Source organism: Glycine soja, chromosome 8, assembly GCF_004193775.1.
Source record: "Glycine soja cultivar W05 chromosome 8, ASM419377v2, whole genome shotgun sequence".
NCBI lineage: Eukaryota > Viridiplantae > Streptophyta > Magnoliopsida > Fabales > Fabaceae > Glycine > Glycine soja.
In genome coordinates, this window is record NC_041009.1 from 47275389 (window position 1) to 47296110 (window position 20722).

The 20722-nt window shown below is 29.5% G+C and overlaps 1 protein-coding gene and 3 long non-coding RNA genes across 4 annotated transcripts; 2 read left to right on the top strand and 2 right to left on the bottom strand.

Annotated features, from left to right (window-relative positions):
- The first annotated feature begins 2333 nt into the window (after positions 1-2333).
- On the top strand, positions 2334-3062 carry LOC114421727. Its single transcript, XR_003668571.1, has 2 exons — positions 2334-2466; positions 2805-3062. It is a non-coding gene; the product is annotated as an uncharacterized LOC114421727 (long non-coding RNA).
- A 941-nt stretch (positions 3063-4003) lies between these two features.
- Positions 4004-4571, bottom strand: LOC114423320. Its single transcript, XR_003668820.1, has 2 exons — positions 4462-4571; positions 4004-4236 (listed from the first exon to the last, which is right to left on the bottom strand). It is a non-coding gene; the product is annotated as an uncharacterized LOC114423320 (long non-coding RNA).
- A 6388-nt stretch (positions 4572-10959) lies between these two features.
- LOC114420869 lies at positions 10960-11821 on the bottom strand. Its single transcript, XR_003668457.1, has 2 exons — positions 11684-11821; positions 10960-11277 (listed from the first exon to the last, which is right to left on the bottom strand). It is a non-coding gene; the product is annotated as an uncharacterized LOC114420869 (long non-coding RNA).
- Positions 11822-15483: 3662 nt separating this feature from the next.
- LOC114423786 (dof zinc finger protein DOF2.4-like) lies at positions 15484-17375 on the top strand. The gene is made up of 2 exons (XM_028390668.1): positions 15484-15747; positions 15925-17375. The coding sequence occupies exons 1-2, from the start codon at positions 15694-15696 to the stop codon at positions 16972-16974; spliced, it is 1104 nt and encodes a 367-aa protein (XP_028246469.1). The 5' UTR covers positions 15484-15693; the 3' UTR covers positions 16975-17375.
- The last annotated feature ends 3347 nt before the right edge of the window (positions 17376-20722 follow it).

The window sequence follows — 20722 nt, forward strand, 5'->3', positions numbered from 1 at the left end:
CTTACTGTGTTCAAGATAATTAAAAACAATGCAGCTCCAATAGAAATTTAGGGAGATATTTAAATTTACATACAAAAATTTATTTAATTACCAGCTGCTCAGATCGATAGGAAAAGAAAAAAAATAATTGTGACATACTAAGTAGTTGAAATGTATTAAAATGGGAGTAAATATAAATATAATATATATAGAGAGAGTTTTTTATATTAGCTTATTTGAAATAAATTCAAAGATAATATGTGTTTTATTGTGTTCCAATTATTATACAGTAAAATTGATTAAATTAACAAAGCAACGGCACTATAAATTAAATGTGGATACAGATTGAGATTTATTGGACCTTAACAAAGACTAAGCTATAAAATATATATTAACAATTTTAAAAACTGTCTTGTAAATAAAATTTGTTATTATTTTTATATATACTATCAAGAAATTTGTTTTTCAGTCTTTCGTATTATGTATCGACCGGTACCATGAGTTTTGTTGCTTTCAATTAGTAGCTGGTAATTGATTCAGGTTTAGGGCTCCATTTGAAATCGACTTGTACTTGTTGAGTTAATAAAAAAAGGGAATTATTGTTTTGGAACTAGAAAAAATTAAAGTGAAAAGGGGTTGTTGCCAATGTAAATTAGAAGTGATCTTCATTTTTTTTTTCTTCTATTGATTATTGGAGGGTGAGAAATTTCAGCTTTTGAATTTGGACATGCTTAAATAGTTTTTGATTCTAGTTTTTTTTTATTTCAATTAATTAATTCTTAAAAGTTTACCTTTTCTTTCTTGTTAGATTTTTATGTCGATTAACATAATGACATCTAGTTTTTGGATGTGTACGTGGTTTTAATTGTCTTTTGAAGTTGGATTATTATGTGTGGTTGGTTGTTGTCAACCCTTTCATGTTCATAGTTGTGTTTCTTGTCCAATGTAAATCCAAAAGTTGTCAATTTCAGGTTTCAGAGAGACAAAAGTCGCCGCCAAAAATTGCCTATTGTGGCGGCGGCTCACGGCAGTTGGTGGTGGAAAATTGTAATATGAGGAGAATGATAGTTGTGGGTGGTGGCGGTGCCGCGCTGTCGGAAATCGCCGTCAGTGGTGGCTCATAGCGACTGGTGGAATTGGTTTGGGGAAGAAGGAGCTAGGAATCTGGTACGGAAGATGCATGATAAGAGTCGTTATAATAAATAAATCAGATGGTGAATAAAAGTGATGCACCCTGTAATTGGTCCAAATAATTAATTGTAGCAAGAAAATTAACTGAAAGAATTAGCTAATATTTTGTATATCAAAGTCAGAGTTTCCCAAAAAACTGAATTATACAATTAAAAATAATTTAATTATCTTAATTTAAAATATTATTTTGTTACCTTAATGATCTTAATTAATATTCTTAATTTTATTCATCGTATTAGACTAAACTAACTAAAGTTAATGATAAAGACTACAAAATAACACTAGAAAAATGCGGGATTTTAAAGTAATGTTTTCTACAAAAACTAAAATCAGGCAAAACCATATTTTTAGGGACATAGAACATATTTACAAAATATTTACATGAGTTATTATTTCTATATTCGTGAGTTTTTATTAATTATAATCGTACTAGAAAGTAATAAAATTATATATTATATAAAATATATTTAATATTATTTAATTAGAATCCTTGAGTTTGTAATTTATAAAAGGTTTAATTGCACTTTTTACCTTAAATTTTTATTTTTTTAGCAAATTTTATCCGAAATAAATTAATTTAATGTATTTTATCTTTAATTTTTAAGAAATTTACTAATTTCACTCTCCATCAATTTACTCATAACATAATCATACCTTTTACTCTCAACTTTTTTAATTTTTTTGGCAAATTTTAGATCCATTTTTTTTTTATTTTTTTGGCAAATTTTATCTCTAATTTTTTTATTTTTTGGAAAATTATATCCCTAATTTTTATGCTTATTAATGGATAAATGGAAAATGATAAAATTTGCAAATTTCTTAAAAAAAAATAAATTAATTTATTGAAGGTAAAATTCGTCAAAAATAAAAAAAAATTAAGGATAAAAAATACAATTAAGGCTTAACAAAACCATGTTCATTTATTAGTGATTCATTATTATTTCATTAATATAAAATTTTTATTAAAATACACATTTATTAGTGGTGATTGTTATTTCATTAATATAGATTATTTTCAACACACAGAGAAATATATTAATGAAATACATTGAATATTTGGTAAAAAACTGCCCATGAATTTAATTGCATTTAATACAGAAATGGTTACGATATACTTTTCATGTCTTCTCAATTTTATTTCCCTCAACAGAAAGATAATATATAATGAACTTCAAGTTAGCCCTCAATCTTACAATAGAAAGAGAACATAAGGTCAAATCCTTACAATGGCTTTTCATATTTATCAACGACCTTATGTTTTGAGCGTCATATGCATTGCTATGATTTTCGCTGCAGGTAAGGGGAAAAAGTTCTATCTCTTAATTAAGTAGCATATTAATTTTCAACATACATCTAATTAAAATCAAAATGATAGTGTCTTTCCCTTATGTCTGATCTTAGATTATTGATTCAAATCTGTAAAAAAAAAAAGATTATTAATTAAAAGATAAAAAAAACGAGTAATATTTTGATGAGGATGACTCAACAAGTAGTTTTTCTTTGGAATTTTTAATTTAGTTAATTATGTTCTAATTCTTAAAATTTTGATTTTGTTTTTATAAAAAAAATGGCTTTTTAAAAAGGACAAGGAACTCCGTGTGAATAATTTTTTAAAATTTGTGCTGATATTGCAGGAGTAGTAACTTGTTTTGAGTCTCCACTACTAAGCTGCCAGGAGCGATGCATAGATGATCCAACGTGCGACTTTATCTGCCATAAAAAGGGTTTTGTCAAAGGGGGATCTTGTAAGCCAATCATTCTATATTTTCTGTGTTGCTGTATGAAATGAGTAATCTCCATGTGTGAAAAATAGAATAAAACTATTGGAGTTAGTAAGAACTTCTTGTACTTGATTTATCAATACATGTGCGATGTGACTCGTTGTTTCGCTACTTGCAGTTACGATATTTATGTTACGAAAACTTTCTGTAAATATAATTAATGAGGCCACAAATTATAATCTATTAAGGGTGGGGGCAGCCAGTCAACCTGCTTGATGATTTGCTGTTAGGGCAGAAAAATGTTGACTTTGAAGATTTTGAGAAATTTTTTATCAATCAAAGACAGAATCAGACATTATTTATAATAATTTACCCATCTGAAATTCATCCCTATATTGAGTTAGCCATGCTTCCTTTAGAATTGTCGCAAGATTGACACCAGAAATTATGAGATTAACAGCAGATAGAGGTTATACATTTAAACCTCTGAATCGCTTCTGATTACCATTTTCCTAATAAATATGGCATGCGCCCAACCATAAAAGGTTTCTTATCCATCTTTCAACTTCACTATGATAAGACCCTTCCCTTCGGCCACCTATATAAATGTGAAAAGTGTAGGACAACATGTCGTTGATGACTGAGTTTATTTTTAATTCTGTGAGCCTCAATATTCTCTTTAGAAACCTTAAAATCTCCATCATCATTTAAGGTTCAACCATTGGGAAATTAATGACCATGACGATTCAATGAAGTTACCATCATCCATAATCATCTTATTTTCTCTTATACTTTCAAATCTTCAGAATAATTAAATCTCTCTTGTCCTATTCTCACTTAAAAAAGTGTAACACATATACATATTTTTATGGGTATATTTAAAAACAAACAAAAACGACAGGTTTTCATTTGAACTTTTCTTTTACCTAATTAAACATTTTTATTTTAACTTAAACTATATAAATATGGAGATTCTCATGCTGGAAACTAATTTGTGAAGCTTTAAATTAAACATGTATTGTAAAGAAAACACAGATGACTATTTAATTCAAAATTACTAATGATCCAATGATAGTTGATAATGCAAACTCCTACCATCTTCAAATAAAATCTTAGTTCAAGCACACATTTCATTGAAGTTTTATAAAATAACCACTGCTGGGTAAAACATAACTCAATCACTTACAACAACATAGACTAAGAGAAGCTTGTGTAATACAAAATCCACTCTTAAACCCCCTGCCAGTGCAACCGTCGTTGCAGTCATGAGTGCATTTTTGATCGCACGGTATAGGGCATTGCCCGATGCAATTAAGGCCTGGATCTATAAATCCTGTAGCTGGCCCTGCAGTGAGAACAAATATATATTAACAAAATTTCTTGCTTTTGTTATATGAAATTTCAGCATAAAAACGGCATGTATCTATGAGCTTTTGTCAATTTGCCTTCTTTTTCAAATAAAAATGCCACAAAAATAATAATAATAATACAAATATCACTTTCTCATGCAAATTATATGTTAAAAAATAAATTAGAGTAATGAAAGTAATCTCTTTCTTCCGACAATTACCTGGTGTTAGTACAAAAGTAGCAACAAATAAAATTCCCAAGAGAAATGGATGATTGACACCAAAAGCCATTTCAAGAAGATTTTACTTTTGAATTCTGATCTTTCTTTCTTGTGAGATGTATATTGTATATCATACTCATTATATATATATATATATATATATATATATATATATATATATATATATATATATATATATATATATATATATCAATAAATTCATATTAATAACTATTTAAGCTATTCATTTAATGTATTGAAATGATATTTTGACATTAAATATATGGCTTAATTATTAATATGGTGTGCAAACTATTTTAGCTTAATTGTAAAAATAGTTTTCGTATCCCACTAATAAAAATGTGGGATTTTACGACAGCGGATCTACGACGGTTATTAAAAAACCGTCTTAGAATGTGTGTTGATGATAACAATAACGACGAGTCTTAATAAAAGACCGGCGTTATCTCAATTAAAATAAAAGTCCTAGATATATATGTGTGAGTGGTCCATGCACAGCGCAGTCAGCAAAGGAACCCTAACCCCCAATCCCTCTAGAGACTCTGCCCGCGTCTCGCTCCTCGCTCCAAAGGCCAAATGCCTCTCCGTCTCCGCCTCGCTCTCCCAACTCTCCACCCTCCTCTCCCTCCTTCTCGCGGTGCTCCCCCGGTTGTTCCCTGTCAGCGTTGCGCTCTCCGCGGGCTCTCCCTCTACGCCGACGCCTTCATCCTCGAGGGCGGCCACCGCCTCCTCGACGTCACCAGCAGCGTCGAAGGTTACACACAGTGCGTCGAAGGCAAGAAGGGCTTTGAGGGCATTGAAGGCAGTGGTGAGGATTCAAGCACTTGTTCGGGGGGAGACAGGCGAGGAAGCAGGCAGTGGTGACATTGAGGTGCATGCAGGCCTTGGTTCGAGTTCAGGCCAGAGTAAGAGCTAGTCGTGTGAGGATGTCCATAGAGGGGCAAGCTTTGCAGAACTTGCTCAACGAGCGACGGAGTAAACTTGATCTTTTGAAGCAAGCTGATGTATTATAATTTATAACTCACCCATACAAGCTTGTGTTTCATCATTTACCTATGGTGTGGTATTGTATCTAATGGAATCTGTAGGAAGGATGGTGTGACAGTAGAGAAACGTTGGAAGATGTTAAGACAAAGATACAAATGAGGCAAGAAGGAGCTTTCAAAAGAGAAAGAGCAATGGCTTACTCTCTTGCTCACAAGGTAACTTGTTTGCTTGCCTGTGTTGTCATTGAGTGATCTTTTTGCTGAACTTAAAAAATTAATTTTGAAGTTAGATGAACTTTAACTCCAAATTAATTTAAAATTAAATTAAATATGTAGACATTGACTTAAAATCATGTCAGTTGACATTTTAATATGATTCTAAATTATATATAATTTGATTTCAAACAGGCCACAACAAAGTACAATAAACTATGCCACTTTTTTAGTTTACTCTTAGAGTTTTTTTTTTCAAATTGGCTATTGTTGATAGCCACACAGTTAATTTAATGACCAATTACATAATAACATATGACAATTAACGTTTTTTTTAATACCGACGTCTAATTTTTGTTATGAGACTCAAATAATTAATTTGAAAGAAAAAAAGGGACTCTAATAGTAAATTAAAATATAGGGAAAATAATTTAGTAAGTTGTGAAAAATAAGGGAACTATTTTTGTAATTAAGCCAATTATTTTAAATAGTTTAATTTGGTCCTTAATTTTTTTTAAAAAAAATCAATTTGATCTGCAAGTTCTTAAATTTTAATTAATCAATTTGGTTTCTAAATTCTGAAAAGGTTCAATTTGATCCTCAATTTTTTAAATGAATTAATTTGGTTCCTAAATTATTTTAAATAATTCAATTTCATTTGTAAGTTCTTAAAAATATGGAGAACAAATTGATTATTTTTAAAATTATGATAAACAAATTGAACCTTTTAAAAATATGAAGATTAAATTGATTCATTTTAAGAACTTAAAGAACCAAATTGAATCTTTTAAAAATTTGGAAATTAAATTGATAATTAAACCTAAATACATTCAGTGAATTCATATTAATGCTTATATATTCACAATATTTTCTTTTAAAAAAGATAAAAGGTGATTTTAGCATTAAATATATTCTGTATTTTAATATGCATTAAATGAATATATTAAGTATTTTAATAAATAATTTCTATTAAAAAAAACATCTATTAACAAATTTTTTGATATAGAATTACAATAATGAAGTTAGAACCTAGAACTCAAGGAGCATTTGTTAGGGGAGAACTTTCATACTTGTGAATCATGAAATATTTAAATAAATTTCTTGAAAATTGAAGAGTAAGACCAGTTTGGTTAACCATCAAATATTTAGATAAGTTTTTTGAACATTGAAGAGTTATATGATATTTTTGTCATTATTTTAATCATTTATTATATTATTAAGAATAATATGATATTTTTACTATAATAAAAGAAAAATTCAATTCAAAAAAGTAAGATTTTCACATCCTATGTGAAAAAGTTTTCTTGAAAAACTTGTTAAAAAACATTCTTATTATTTCCCAATTTTTTTTAAAAAAAATAGATACAAAATATTAAAAAAAAACTCTAACTCAAGATTGCTGAGAAACACACCAAATGCCCCCAATCAAACCATGCAACTACTTACTTTGGGGAGGCACATATATTAACAATTTGCTGTTAAAAGAATAATCATTGACATGATTTTTTAAATAAAAATTCAACCATTAATATAGATTTTACAAGTTAATTAACATCAACAGTATGCTACATTATATTATTAAGATATTAAATGATAATAATAAATTATTTAATAATTGAAATTCATTAAATACATACGTTAAGACTTTAAAATATTATTTTTTTAAAAACTTGTCCTTTTCAATTTTTAATGTGTGTTATTAATATTTCACATGAGTCTAATACTACTTGAATCAATGACTTGTTGATAAAAAAAAATCTAATTTAAAAGACAATTCATATTTTATAGAAAAAATAAAAGTAAAAACCTTAATATTTTCATTATAATAAAAATATATATGATTGCTAATTTGATCATATTAAGATATGGTTATTAAATAATTAAATTTTCTCTAGAAAAAAATAAAATATAAACCAATATTTTTTTAGGAATAGTAGTCATACTCTCCTTCAGATATTTTCTTTATGATTGATTAAAATTAATTAAAAATTATCCAGGTTTGATTTCTCAATTAATATTTCTTAATACTTGATTTATATTAAATGAAAAGTGAATAAAATTTGTGATTTTTAATAAATTCTAACAGGAAAAAATATTCAAAAGAAAGTGCTAAAGAGAATATTGACAACATTCCTCTATTTTTATTAACTCAACTACTAATCTAATTTTTAAAATCATTATTTGCTACTAATTATTACAACTCAAAATTAATAACATTTCCATATACTTTTTAATATTTGATACAACTTCAAGTTCGGACAACTATAAACTACAATTTTGCCAAGACTATTCTTTGAAAAGTAACTTTTGAACAAGGAATTTAATTATGTTAATACACTGTATTTAATTTAGTAATTAACTATCGCAATCTTCATATCAGGAGACAATGTGAAAGACTATTTCAATTCAAATATTGCATTCATTGATAATCAAGTTCCATCCTCTTACACAAAATTCTTCCTACATGAAAGATTCAAAGCTAAATTAGGGTACGTATGTTTATTTTATTTGCATACATTGAAAAGAATCGACATGACATCATAACTCAGTTGTTACAGCAGCACAAGATAAGCCCAGGAATCAATCCTACGCATGAGCCCCCTTTGACATGGCCATTGCCAACACATAGTAGAGCGCACTGTGTATTACCTACGCATGATCCTCTTAGGCAGATTAGTCCCGGAGGATCAACATCCACATTCGCTTGTCCTGCATTATTGTTCATCACCACAAACTTTCAAACTAATACAAATATCACTTTCTCATGCAAATTATTATTAGAAAATAAATTAGAGAAATGAAAGTAATGTCTTTCTTTCAACAATTACCTGGTGTTAGAACCAAAGCAGCAAATAAAATTCCAAAGAGAAAAGAATGATTGACACCAAAAGCCATTTCGAGAAGATTTTACTTTTGAATTCTGATCTTTCTTTCTTGTGAGATGTATATCGTATATCATACTCATTATATATATATATATATATATATATATATATATATATATATATATATATATATATATATATATATATATATATATATATATATATATATATATATATATATATATATATTGACTACTGGCGAGTATCTTTTACTATGAGAATTATTTTTGTAGAAACATATTAGGAAACATATCTTTTTAATTAGTTGACGAAATGAAACGACATGTTTATACCTTATTGAGCAGATATTAAATTAAAAGTATATCTTTTTTTTTTATCAAAATAAAAAATCACACTATATTTTGTCGTTACAATACATTAATTCAATAAGTTCATATTAATGATTATTTATGCTATGCATTTGATGTATTGAAATGATATTTTGACATTACATATATGGTTTTCATTATCAATTTGGTGTGCGAATTATTCTAAATAGTTTAATTTGTTCTTTATTTTTTTTTAAAATTCAACTTGTTCTTCAAGTTATTAAAATTTAATTAATCAATTTGGTTCCTAAATTTTTAAAAGTTTCAATTTGATATTGAAGTTTTTAAAAATGAATTAATTTGATCCCAAAATTATTTGAAATAATTCAATTTGATCTTTAAAACCTTAAAAATTTGAAGACCAAATTAATCATTTTTAAAAATTTGATAAACAAATTAAACCTTTTAAAATATGAAGACCAAATTAAACCAAATTGAATCTTTTAAAAATTTGATTTGGAAACCAAATTAATAATTAAACTTAAATACATTCAATGAATTCATATTAATGCTGATATAGTCACATGATTTTCTTTTAAAAAAAGATAAAAGGTGATTTTAGCATTAAATATATTCTATGCATTTAAATATCCATTAAATGAATATATTTAAATATATTAAGTATTTAATAAATAAGTTCTGTTTAAAAAACATCTATTGACAATTTTTTGGGTATAGAATTATAGCAATGAAGTCAGAACCTAGAACTCAAGGGCATTAGTTAGAGGAGAAGTTTTTTATACCTTTGAATCATGAATCCTAAAAAAAAGTAAAATATATCTGATTTACCATAAAATATTTAGATAAGTTTTTTAGAAAATAAAGAGTTAAATAATATTTTTTTTCATTAATTTAATTATTTTACTGTGGTAAAAAAATTAAATTAAAAAAGTAAGATTTTCACATCCTCCATGAGAAAATTTTCAAAAACAACTTGTTAAAAAACAATCTTATTATTTGCCAATTTTTTTTTAATGGATACCAAATATAGAAAACTCTAACGCAAGATTCCTGAGAAACTAAAAAATGCCCCCTATCAAACCGTGCAATTACTTAATTTGGGGAGACACATATATTAACAATTTGGTGTTAAAAGAATAATCATTGATATAATTTTATTTAATAAAAATCTAACCATTAATATAGATTTTACAAGTTAATTAACATGATCAATATGCTACATTATATTATTAAAATATTAAATGATAATAAATAAATCATTTAATAATTGAAATATATTAAATACATACATTACGACTTTAAAATAATAATTTTTAAAACTTATCGTTTTTAATTTTTAATGTGTGTGATTAATATTTTCCATGAATCTAATACTACTTGAATCAATGACTTGTTGGTAAAAAAATTTAATTTAAAAGACAATTCATATTTTACATGAAAATTAAAAATAAAAACCTTAATATTTTCATTATAATAAAAATATATATCATTTCTAATTTGATCGTATTCACACAGATATTAAATAATCAAAATTTCTCTAAAAAAAATTAGAATATAAACTAATAGTTTTTTGAGAAATACTAGTGAGACTCTCTTAAATATTTTGTGAATGATTGATTAAAATTCATTGAAAATCACCTATTTTTATAGGTTTGATTTCTTAATTAATATTTCTCTTTTCTTGATTTATATTAAATAAATTTATCAAAATTTGTGATTATCAATCAATTCTAACCGAACATAATATTAGAAAGAGAGTATTAAAGAGTGTTGCTAGTATTTCTCTATTTTTAATAACTCAACTACTAATCTAATTTTTAAAATCATTATTTGTTACTAATTATTACAACTCCAAATTAATAAAATTTCCATATACTTTTTAATATATTTTGTTTTAATATTTGATACAACTTCAAGTTTGGACAATTAAAAACTACCATTTTCGCAAGACTATTCTTTGAAACGTGACTTTTGAACAAGGGATCTAATTATGTGAATGCACTGTGTTTAGTTTACTAATTAACTATCGCAATCTTCATATCTTGGTCAAGCAAACTCCTGAATTAATTTCAACTTTTTTATTTTGAAAGAAACAGGAGACAATGTGAAAGACTATTTCAATTAAAGTAATGCATTCATTGATAATCAAGTTCGATCCTTTTACACAAAATTAATCCTATGTCGAAGATTCAAAGATAAATTAGGGTATGTTTATTTAATTTTGATACATTGAAAAGGATCGACAAGACATCATAAGTCATTTGTAACAGCAGCACAAGATAACCCCAGGAATGAATCCTACGCATGAGCCCCCTTTCCCATGGCCACTGCTAACACATCTTTGAACGCACTGTGTATTACCTCCGCATGCTCCTCTTAGGCAGATTAGTCCCGGAGGATTAAAATCCACATTCGCTTGTCCTGCATTATTATTCATCACCACAAACTTTCAAACTTTATATATGCATATATATTGGTTCCTTAATTTGCATGTCTTTCTAAAAAATTTTAGCACATGATTCTTCGGATTTTTATATATTAATCCAACCAATTTGACTCCAACAAAATGAATTAATAGTGAGATCTGTGGATCGGATTGTTATCTGCCCATAATTTTTTTATTTTTAAAAAAAGGTTATAATTCATGGGACAAAAACTAAAGCAACTTGTCGAATCGTATCTAACAACTCAAGCCTTTTTTCCCCAATCAACATTAGAAATTAGACTCGGAACTCTAACAAAACAAACAACATCACTTTTCAGTTTTCACATTAATTATTTCTATTAGAATGCAAATTTGGAGATAAAATTGACTATATTTCTTTACCTGAACCCAAAAGCAAAACAATGCATAGCAGGCCCAAAAGGAGAGTTTGATTGGTCCGAAAAGCCATTTAGTAATGATTTTCACCTCCTGTGCTTACTTTGTAAGAAGATTAATGTGAATATTAAGTGTTCACTTACTGTTCTAAGATATATATATATATATATATATATATAAGACAAAAAACATTTAATATATCGAATATTTAAAATGTTTTAATGTTTTTAAATCGTTGACTAGCGGTTATATTTCAGTTTAATGGATGTCAGAAGATTGACGTGAATTAATATTAAGTGTTGACTAACTGTTCTAAAGACACATATAACTCTTAAAATTAAATACAATGAATTCTTAAAATTATAACATTTAATACATTGAATATTTACAACTTTTTCATGTTTTTATATTGGTGAAAAATACTTTTTTTTTTAATTTTCAAATGGTTGATCAGTGGTTAAAACATATATTAATACTGAACGTATTGGACCTTAGTATCGCAACTAACTATGGCTAGGTCACTTCGGCCCACGCTTCCAGCACCCTATATAATTTTAAAGAAAACCAAAAATCCCAAAAATACCCCGTGTCCCTCTTTCTTCTTATTTGCATACAGCATACCTAACCCTAATCTCATTTCCTTTGTGCAAACCGCTGCGATGGCCACCACCGCACCACTCTTCCATAGCCCCATTTTTTAGTTCATCCCTATTATTCATGCGGTGAAATCACCTTTGAAGACCATTCCTGAAGCTAGTGGCCTAGTAGTGAGATAAAAACAAAAATCACCTTTGAATATTGCACCAGTTGATAGTGAAGATGGAAATTGAATGTGTCAGAGAAGAAGCTGCATCAGGAAAGAAGTCGGAGAGGAACTTATAAAAAGAGAGGGGCAGTTTTGGGATATTCAAAATCATGGAGTGCAGGTAGAAATTGTAGGGTGCAGGAAGCAACGGTGGGTCACTTTAGGGAAATTGAAAAAACAGACATAAGCCAATTGAACAACTAAGATTGCAAAATATTAAACAAAGCCCCTTAGTCTAGGGGACATGCTAGGTGCACCCAGCTGGTGCACTCAATAATTAAGTGAATGGACAAAATTGCTCTTGCGTTAAAAAAATAATTCTTGCTTTCCGGAAGAACCTTCTTCCAAAAGAACAATTTGTGTTCTACCGGAAGAACCTTCTTCCGGAAGAACAATTTGTGTTATCGGAAGAACCTTCTTTCAGAAAGCTTTCCGAAAGAAGATTCTTCTGGTAGAACAATTTGTTCATCCGGAATAACCTTCTTCCGGTAGAACAATTTGTTTTTTTTGAAAGAACCTTCTTCTCGAGCAATGTTGTTAGGTACACCAAGCATTTCCCTTAGTCTAGGCTGGTGTAGTATAACACGCATGGGCCTTTCAAAAATAAGGGTTTGCCCACTTACAACTATCCACATAAAACCTGTTAAGAAAAAACTTTTAAGAAAATATTACCTATCTAGAAAACGGTAAGAAATATCGAGGCATGAAAGGAGGAGGAAATAGTTATAAACAACCTTTCACGCTGGAAAAGTGGAAAGTTATAAAATTATTTGACTTTCTAGTCTTTTCTATCCAATTATTTTTCTTTGTTTGAGTCTTTATGTTATTCTAGTTGGTATAATTTATAACACAAGATAACCAATATTCTATTACTATTTTTAAATATGTGATAAAATCATAATTAATTTTAAGTTAAATTATTCATTTGTTTCTTATAGTTTCACGATTCTTTTTTTTTTACTTTCTATAGTTTAGAAGTGGTTTTTTTTACTTCATATAGTTTACATTTTAATTTGTTTAGTTCGTATAGTTTGAAAGTAATTTTTTTAGTTCTTATAATTTGTATTTTAATTTTTTTTAATCCCTATAGTTTGAAAGTGATCTTTTTAGTCCATATACTTTATATTTTAATTTTCTTTTAGTCCTTACCATCAAAATATGATTAATATTATTAATTATAATTAATTACAAAAATATTAGCAAGTAATTCGTAACTAATTTATTGCAAGATAATTTGTAATAAAAGAATAGTTGATAATTTATAACTAATTTGTAGTTAATTATTTTTATATATATTTTTATAATAAGAACTAAAATGTAATTAAAATACAAATTACAAGAATTAAAAATATCACTTTCAAACTATAGGGACTAAAAGAGAATTAAAATACAAACTATAAGAACTAAAAAGAACACTTTTAAACTATAGGGACTAAAAGAGAATTAAAATATAAACATAGAAACTAAAAAAATCATTTTTAAACTATATGAACTAAAAAAATAAGAATTGTGAAACTATAAGAACCAAATGACACTTATCAGTGATTAAAAACAATAGTAAAGTAAAAAAAATTACAATCATTCTTAACCAAAATTGACTATCAAATTAACTCAAATTTTACAATTATCACTGATTAAGATAACAATTATAACAACACTAATATATTAATGCATATAAATCCCTAATTCAAAAAATAAATAAAGACATGAGACTTGTGTTATCATCATACACTTCCATCCACATATATATATCCATTAGTTCTTCAGGGGAAATAAATTCTAACTACTTTGAAATTTGACTGAGATAAGTAAAATCTAACATAAAATTATTTTCACTAAGGATTAAATTTCTAATAATATATATTATAACATATTTCTTTTCCAAATTAATTGCAGCACAAGCTTTGCAAACTGAGTTTCTAACACTGAATTGAGTGAATGAGATATTTTTCATGGCTAAAAATCTCAATTCTTATTTTCTTAATTTCATGTATATAGCAGCCGAATATGATGTGACCATATATATCCAGGTTTTGGTTTCACGAAAATATCCCAGGCAGGGGCTAAGGGGGCTTCAAACGCCCTTCAGAGACCCTTAATACCTAAGCAAAAGTCACATATTTTTTCAACATGATGAGCTGACACATTTCCATTACATATAATCCATATCCATATATTGCACAATTCATTTCCCAAATCTTGTAACAAATTAACCATACGTGTTTTCTTTTCTTTGGACAACATTCGATCAATCATTATATATTATCCATTAGAGAAACACTTTGTAAATAGTTACTTTGGGGGTCCCTTCCCTTCTCTTCCCTCTAAGTAACTATGTATAACCCAACTTCTGCCATATATCTTCCACATATGAGTTTGACTCGTGCCCATGCTGTGGCGCGTGAGATGCAAGGATGAATGTTTCCATGCAAAAAGAAAGAGAGGAGTGGGGAAGGGAACAGACCTGACCAAGAAAAGGTTCACTCGGTCGGGACACACTAAAGCACTACAAATAGACACCTTTTTTTTTTTTTTTCTTCAACCCAATATAAAAAAGATGAACTTATGAACCACAGTATTCTTTACCATAATCTATCATTAATTCACCAATCACCAAATAAACTAATGTGATATTTTATAATAAAATCATAATTAAAGTTAGCTTTGGCCATTCTAGCTACACTAAATTGGTAGCATGAATAGCTAGGCTGGTCAGCACACATTCCCTTTCTCTCTCTATTTGTTACATGACATATCAGACTCAATACTTAGCTTTTTTCATGCAGATGGAGGAGAGAGAGAGGCACTAATACAATATCTCTTTTTTCTAAGCACAGTACTTACAGGGCATCAAAAAGAAGCTTATGGGTTAAGAAACATCGCCTTCTCAAAATCCTGAAAAGCAATAAAACAAAAAGAGTACTATCGGGGGAAATGAACAAGAAACTAAAAATTTATATATAAATACTCAAAAGCACCTCCTTTATTTTTGCTTCTCATTGCCCTCCTCTCTCCAAACCCTTCTTCCCTCTCTTCTTTCTTTCTTTCTTTCTTTTGTGCTTTCTCTCTTTTTCTTTCTCTCTTCTATGCTCAGCTCAGCTCAACCACACACACACACACTCTCTAACTGTTTGATGTGATTCTCTCCACTATTAGCTCCCCAAAAATTAAACCATCAACCTTTACTAAAGAGAAAGCTCCAAGAGGAACCATGGTTTATACTTCCATCCCAGCATATATTGATCCAGCCAACTGGCAGCAACAGGTAAAAAATAAATAAAAATTGAAGGGTTCTTCAATTTGGTTCTTTCTCATTTAATTTCTTTGTCCAAAAGGCAAAATTCAAAAGATAGATATTCTTCCAACACTTTTGTTTATACCCTTCTCCTGAATATACCACATATTTGATTTAATTTGTTACTTCAACTTTATGTTACTGCAGCAACCAAATCACCAGCAGCAAGGAAACAACACTGCTGCCAGCTCTCACCTTATTCTTCCACAACCAATACAACCACCACAGCCTCCGCCATCGCAGCCTCATGGACTCGGTGGTAGCACTACCGCCGGGTCCATCAGGCCCGGTTCGATGGCGGATAGGGCAAGGATGGCCAACATACCTATGCAGGAAGCTCAACAAAAGTGTCCAAGATGTGAATCCACCAACACAAAGTTTTGCTACTTCAACAACTACAGCCTCTCTCAGCCCCGCCACTTCTGCAAGGCCTGCAGAAGGTACTGGACACGTGGCGGGGCCTTGAGGAACGTCCCTGTTGGCGGCGGCTGCCGGAGGAACAAGAGGAGCAGAGGAAGCTCCGGCAACAACACCAGGTCTCCGGCAAACTCCGATCGCCAAACCGCGAGTGCCGGTTCGGCTTCCACCACCAGTGGCTCCTCCTCTGCTGACTTGGTGGCCGGCCTCGGCGGTGGCACCGGAGTGCCACCGTCGCTTAGATTCATGGCTCCATTGCATCAACTTGGTGACCACCACCACCACCTTGGTGGTGGTGGAGGAGAAATAGGGTTAAGCTATGGCTTGAACTATGGCGCAATTTCGGGTCCAATGGGAGGAATAGGAGACTTGAATTTCCATATAGGAGGCAGTTTGAGTGGTGGTGGTTGTTCTATGTTGTCTGGTTTGGAACAATGGAGGGTTCCACAAACTCACCAATTTCCCTTCTTGTCTGGCTTGGAAGCTACTTCATCACATGGGTTGTACCCTTTTGAGGGTGCTAGTGGTAGTGATGGCTACGGTAGCACTCCCATTAAGGTTTCAACTTCTGGGGTTATGTCTCAGCTTGCTTCTGTGAAAATGGAAGACAATCATCATCATCATCATCAGGAACTTGGTTTGCCTAGACAGTTCTTGGGGGTCAATAATAACCCTAACACAAATGAGCAATATTGGAGTGGTGGTGGTGGTGCCACTTCTGCTTGGACTGATCTTTCTGCTTTCAGCTCTTCTTCCACTACTAGTAATAACGCACTATAGAATTTTCTGCTATCTCTTTGTGAAGTTTCTGGCTTTTGGTTCTTCTGTTTCCTTTCACAAAGTTTCAACCAACTTGGTTATAATTAACCCCACGTGAAGAAGCTTCGAGGATGGTTAAGTACTTTGGTTTCATTTTAAGATCAAATATGAAAACCCTAGGGATGTTAGATCTTCTTCTATGTTTAATCTTTATATTGTTGTTATTTCTTCTTCTTTTTTCTCTTTCCTTTTATTATTAGGTTTAGGTTGCTTTGTATGGGAAGGTTTACTATAGTGAAATTATGAGTTTTCAAAAGAATGGATATTATTGCAGTAGCTTATCAACGATGTCTGTATCATTGGTTTCCAGTGTCACTTGATTGCCACATATATATCTATGGAAAATATGATCCTTTTTCTAATGATGAAGAGTGCTGATTTAACTAAGGTTTCATCTTCATTCAGTTAACGATTTGGAGGAAAATGTGCTGCAATGATAATAGAAAATTCCCCAAATGGTAGATTAATTCTGAATGATTGATCTCAGTGCGTTTTATATGAATAAAATTTGGCCAGTCAGTTTAATTAATCAAAATCATGAATCATTTGGTTACATAATTAAATTGAGCTCATTTGTACTGTTCTTTAAGAGATTCTGGAATTTCCTTGCGAATGAATAGTAAAGCAAGAGTGGTGGTCAAAGAAGAATTAATAAACATAGGTTGTCTTCCTTTAAAAAATAGATTTTCCGTTTTTTTTTTCCTTTTAGAAAGTTCTTCTAACGACTACAGGAACTTTTCCTTGATGTTAATACCATTATGCCTTTTAATATAATTCTCTAAAAAGATTTATCTTGCAACTTAGTGTAGTTATTTTATTCATAGTGTAAAACCACCTTTCTCTCTCTCTCGTTTTGTTTGGTTTAATTTTTTACTCTTCAAACGCTTTTCTCATCATCCAAGATTATAGCAACTTTAATTTGAAAGCTTTATTTTGTTTCATGGACTATGGACAATGCATACTTTCTCAAACAGCTAAAACCTTAGATAAAAGGAGAAAATAAGCTTCTCTAAACACACAAGGGAGAGCTTAATGTTTAAATCCTACATTGAAAGGAAAGTTTATATAATGCTTAAGTACTACTATAGTATTAAGCTTCTCTAAACACACAGGGAAAGTGTAATGTTTAAGTACTATAATTAAACTTTTTATTCTAGTTAATGAGAGATTTGTAACATTATTACCCCTTTTAGATTATCAGTACCTATCAGTATTTATTGTGACTTAAGCAGATGAAAAGATGAAAAGAATCCAATCCAAAATATTAGTTTATTAGGTGGGAGAATCTATAAATTAAGTATTACATTGGACTTTTTATTTTACTTGATGTGAGACAAGCAAGAACTTCACAAAGTAAAGCACTGGATTTGTTGACAATGTACATGGCATGCATATGACAAATTGCATGTATCTTTTCTTTACCATATTTGGAGTGTGAACTAAGGATTTAAAATAGTAAATCTAAGATTTGAATAGCAAACCTATATATTTACTTTGCTCAACAACCATAGAAACAATTTCAATTAGGCGTTGCTTGGTTTTAAGATTACTTCAAAGCTAATTATACTCATGCAATTATTTGACCAACTATTTTCAGAACTATTCACAGACCCCAGTTTGGGACAAACTCTAACGACCTCCTAAAACTCAAAAGGTGATGCTTGTCATATTGTTTGACATGAGTGATTCCAATTTGGAATTTTCTATTCCACTCATGAACAGGATAATTATTCTAGGGCAGTTCCAATTCTCCAAAATCCAGACAAAATTGTTCTAAGTTCTTTTTTTTTTAATAGAAAATATGATTGTGATGTCTCATCTTTCGCAGCCAAACCAAGAAATAGATTCACTGATCAAAGACGAGGGTTTTAGTTTTTTTTTTTTTCTTTAAAGAAAAAATGATTTTGATGTTTCATCTTGCGCAGCCAAAGCTAGCTAGAGATAGCTTCACTGAACAAATTTAGTACTTCAAGAAATTGCAGCGGTTATATATATATAATTCATGCATGATTAATATATAATTCAAATCTCATAGCTTCCAAAATTTATATATAAAATTTTGAATACTATACTTAAACAAATCCTCCTTGAGTTTAGTGACTTCCAACTCTCCACAGAGAATCTGTTAGTTGTTCTATCATTAAAAAATGATCATATTTTTGCATGTGAGCAAGAGTGTCCTTTTCTAAATGGTACTAATTGATTTCACCAACGACAAACGTTGGGTCAGGTGAGAGAGAGAGAGAGAAAATGATTTTGTGATAATATGTTAGAATGTACTTAATATTATGAGAATGGGACTGTGTAAAGTTGTAAACTTTGCCTAATTATTTTGCGGTTTTGGTGGCAGAGACGCGGAGAAAGAGCATCAAAAGACGACAAAATGGCCACCCCGAACCACAAACATTGAAACCTTAACATCATAGTAATCTTCGAGATCAGCATCATCGATCACCATGCTTATGATGGCCATTGATGGTATTTTAGGTGTGCGGAAAATGTTGAACTTCGTTAAACGTAAGAGTACTGTTAAATTTCACCCTTCATACGTTCAACCCAAATATATTCCCACTAATTTGATCAAACAAATTGTCGTATATAATAAAAACAGTTATATAATAATTTATATTTTTTAATTAAGTGGTTAAAAAATCAAATTAATACTTGGATATGTAATAAATTTTATTAAAAAAATATTAATTTTAATTTTGTGTACACTCATTATATCCAATAAATATTAATCAACATTTCATACTCACTACTTCATATCAATATTTATAAATAAAATGACCGTATATAATACAATATAATTATGCAACACATAATTTGACCAAAGTAGTACATTTTTTTTCTTTGTTTAAGTTGGGAGGGAACATATAATCAACTGCAATCCTGTTGACAAAAAATATATACAATCGTGAAACGTTATTTGGAAAATGAATTCTAAATGCATCACTTCCCACATATATGTAGTAACCCAAAATATAGAGCAGTAAGCAACATAGCATAACGTTGTAAAAGAATGTCTGTCTCTGTCCCACGAATTAGCAGAGTCAAAAAGCGCAAAGATTTTAGCAATCTCTAATTTGATGCGTTGTTATTACCACAAAGTCACAAACTCAGCGACACAAGCTGCTACATGGTAATAGAATGTCTGGAGATTCTGACCAATTCGCAGATTCTTACGCGCTAAACGCGTGGTACATGAGGTTTAACGAAAAACAAGGATTAAAAATTATAGTTTTAAGAGAATACTATTACTGATCTAATAATTATATTTTTTTATTTGATAAATTTCTGTGTTGCTTTAAAAAGAGTACATTCACATAATTTTATTAGTTAAATACTTTTTTTAGTAAAATCATTATATTTTATTCACTTAAAATGAGTTTAAGAGTTGCTTTAAATAAAATCAATAAAAATAAGAGTTCATTTTGATACATTAGTGTAAATATTTTTATTATCAAGCAATTAGAAATTTTCCAGCATATAAAATTTAAATCATTTATTAAAAATTTAATAATTTTTAATTATATAACAACTCATCATTTGATCACATTCAATATAGAGATTTTTCAATCAATAGACATAACACTCTATTTTTTATTTGACATCTTTTGTAGCTTTATTTTGTTTTATTCTGATTAATTATTATATATCAATGAATATTTCTTTTTTCTAATTTTACTCTTAATAATTATTTCGTGTA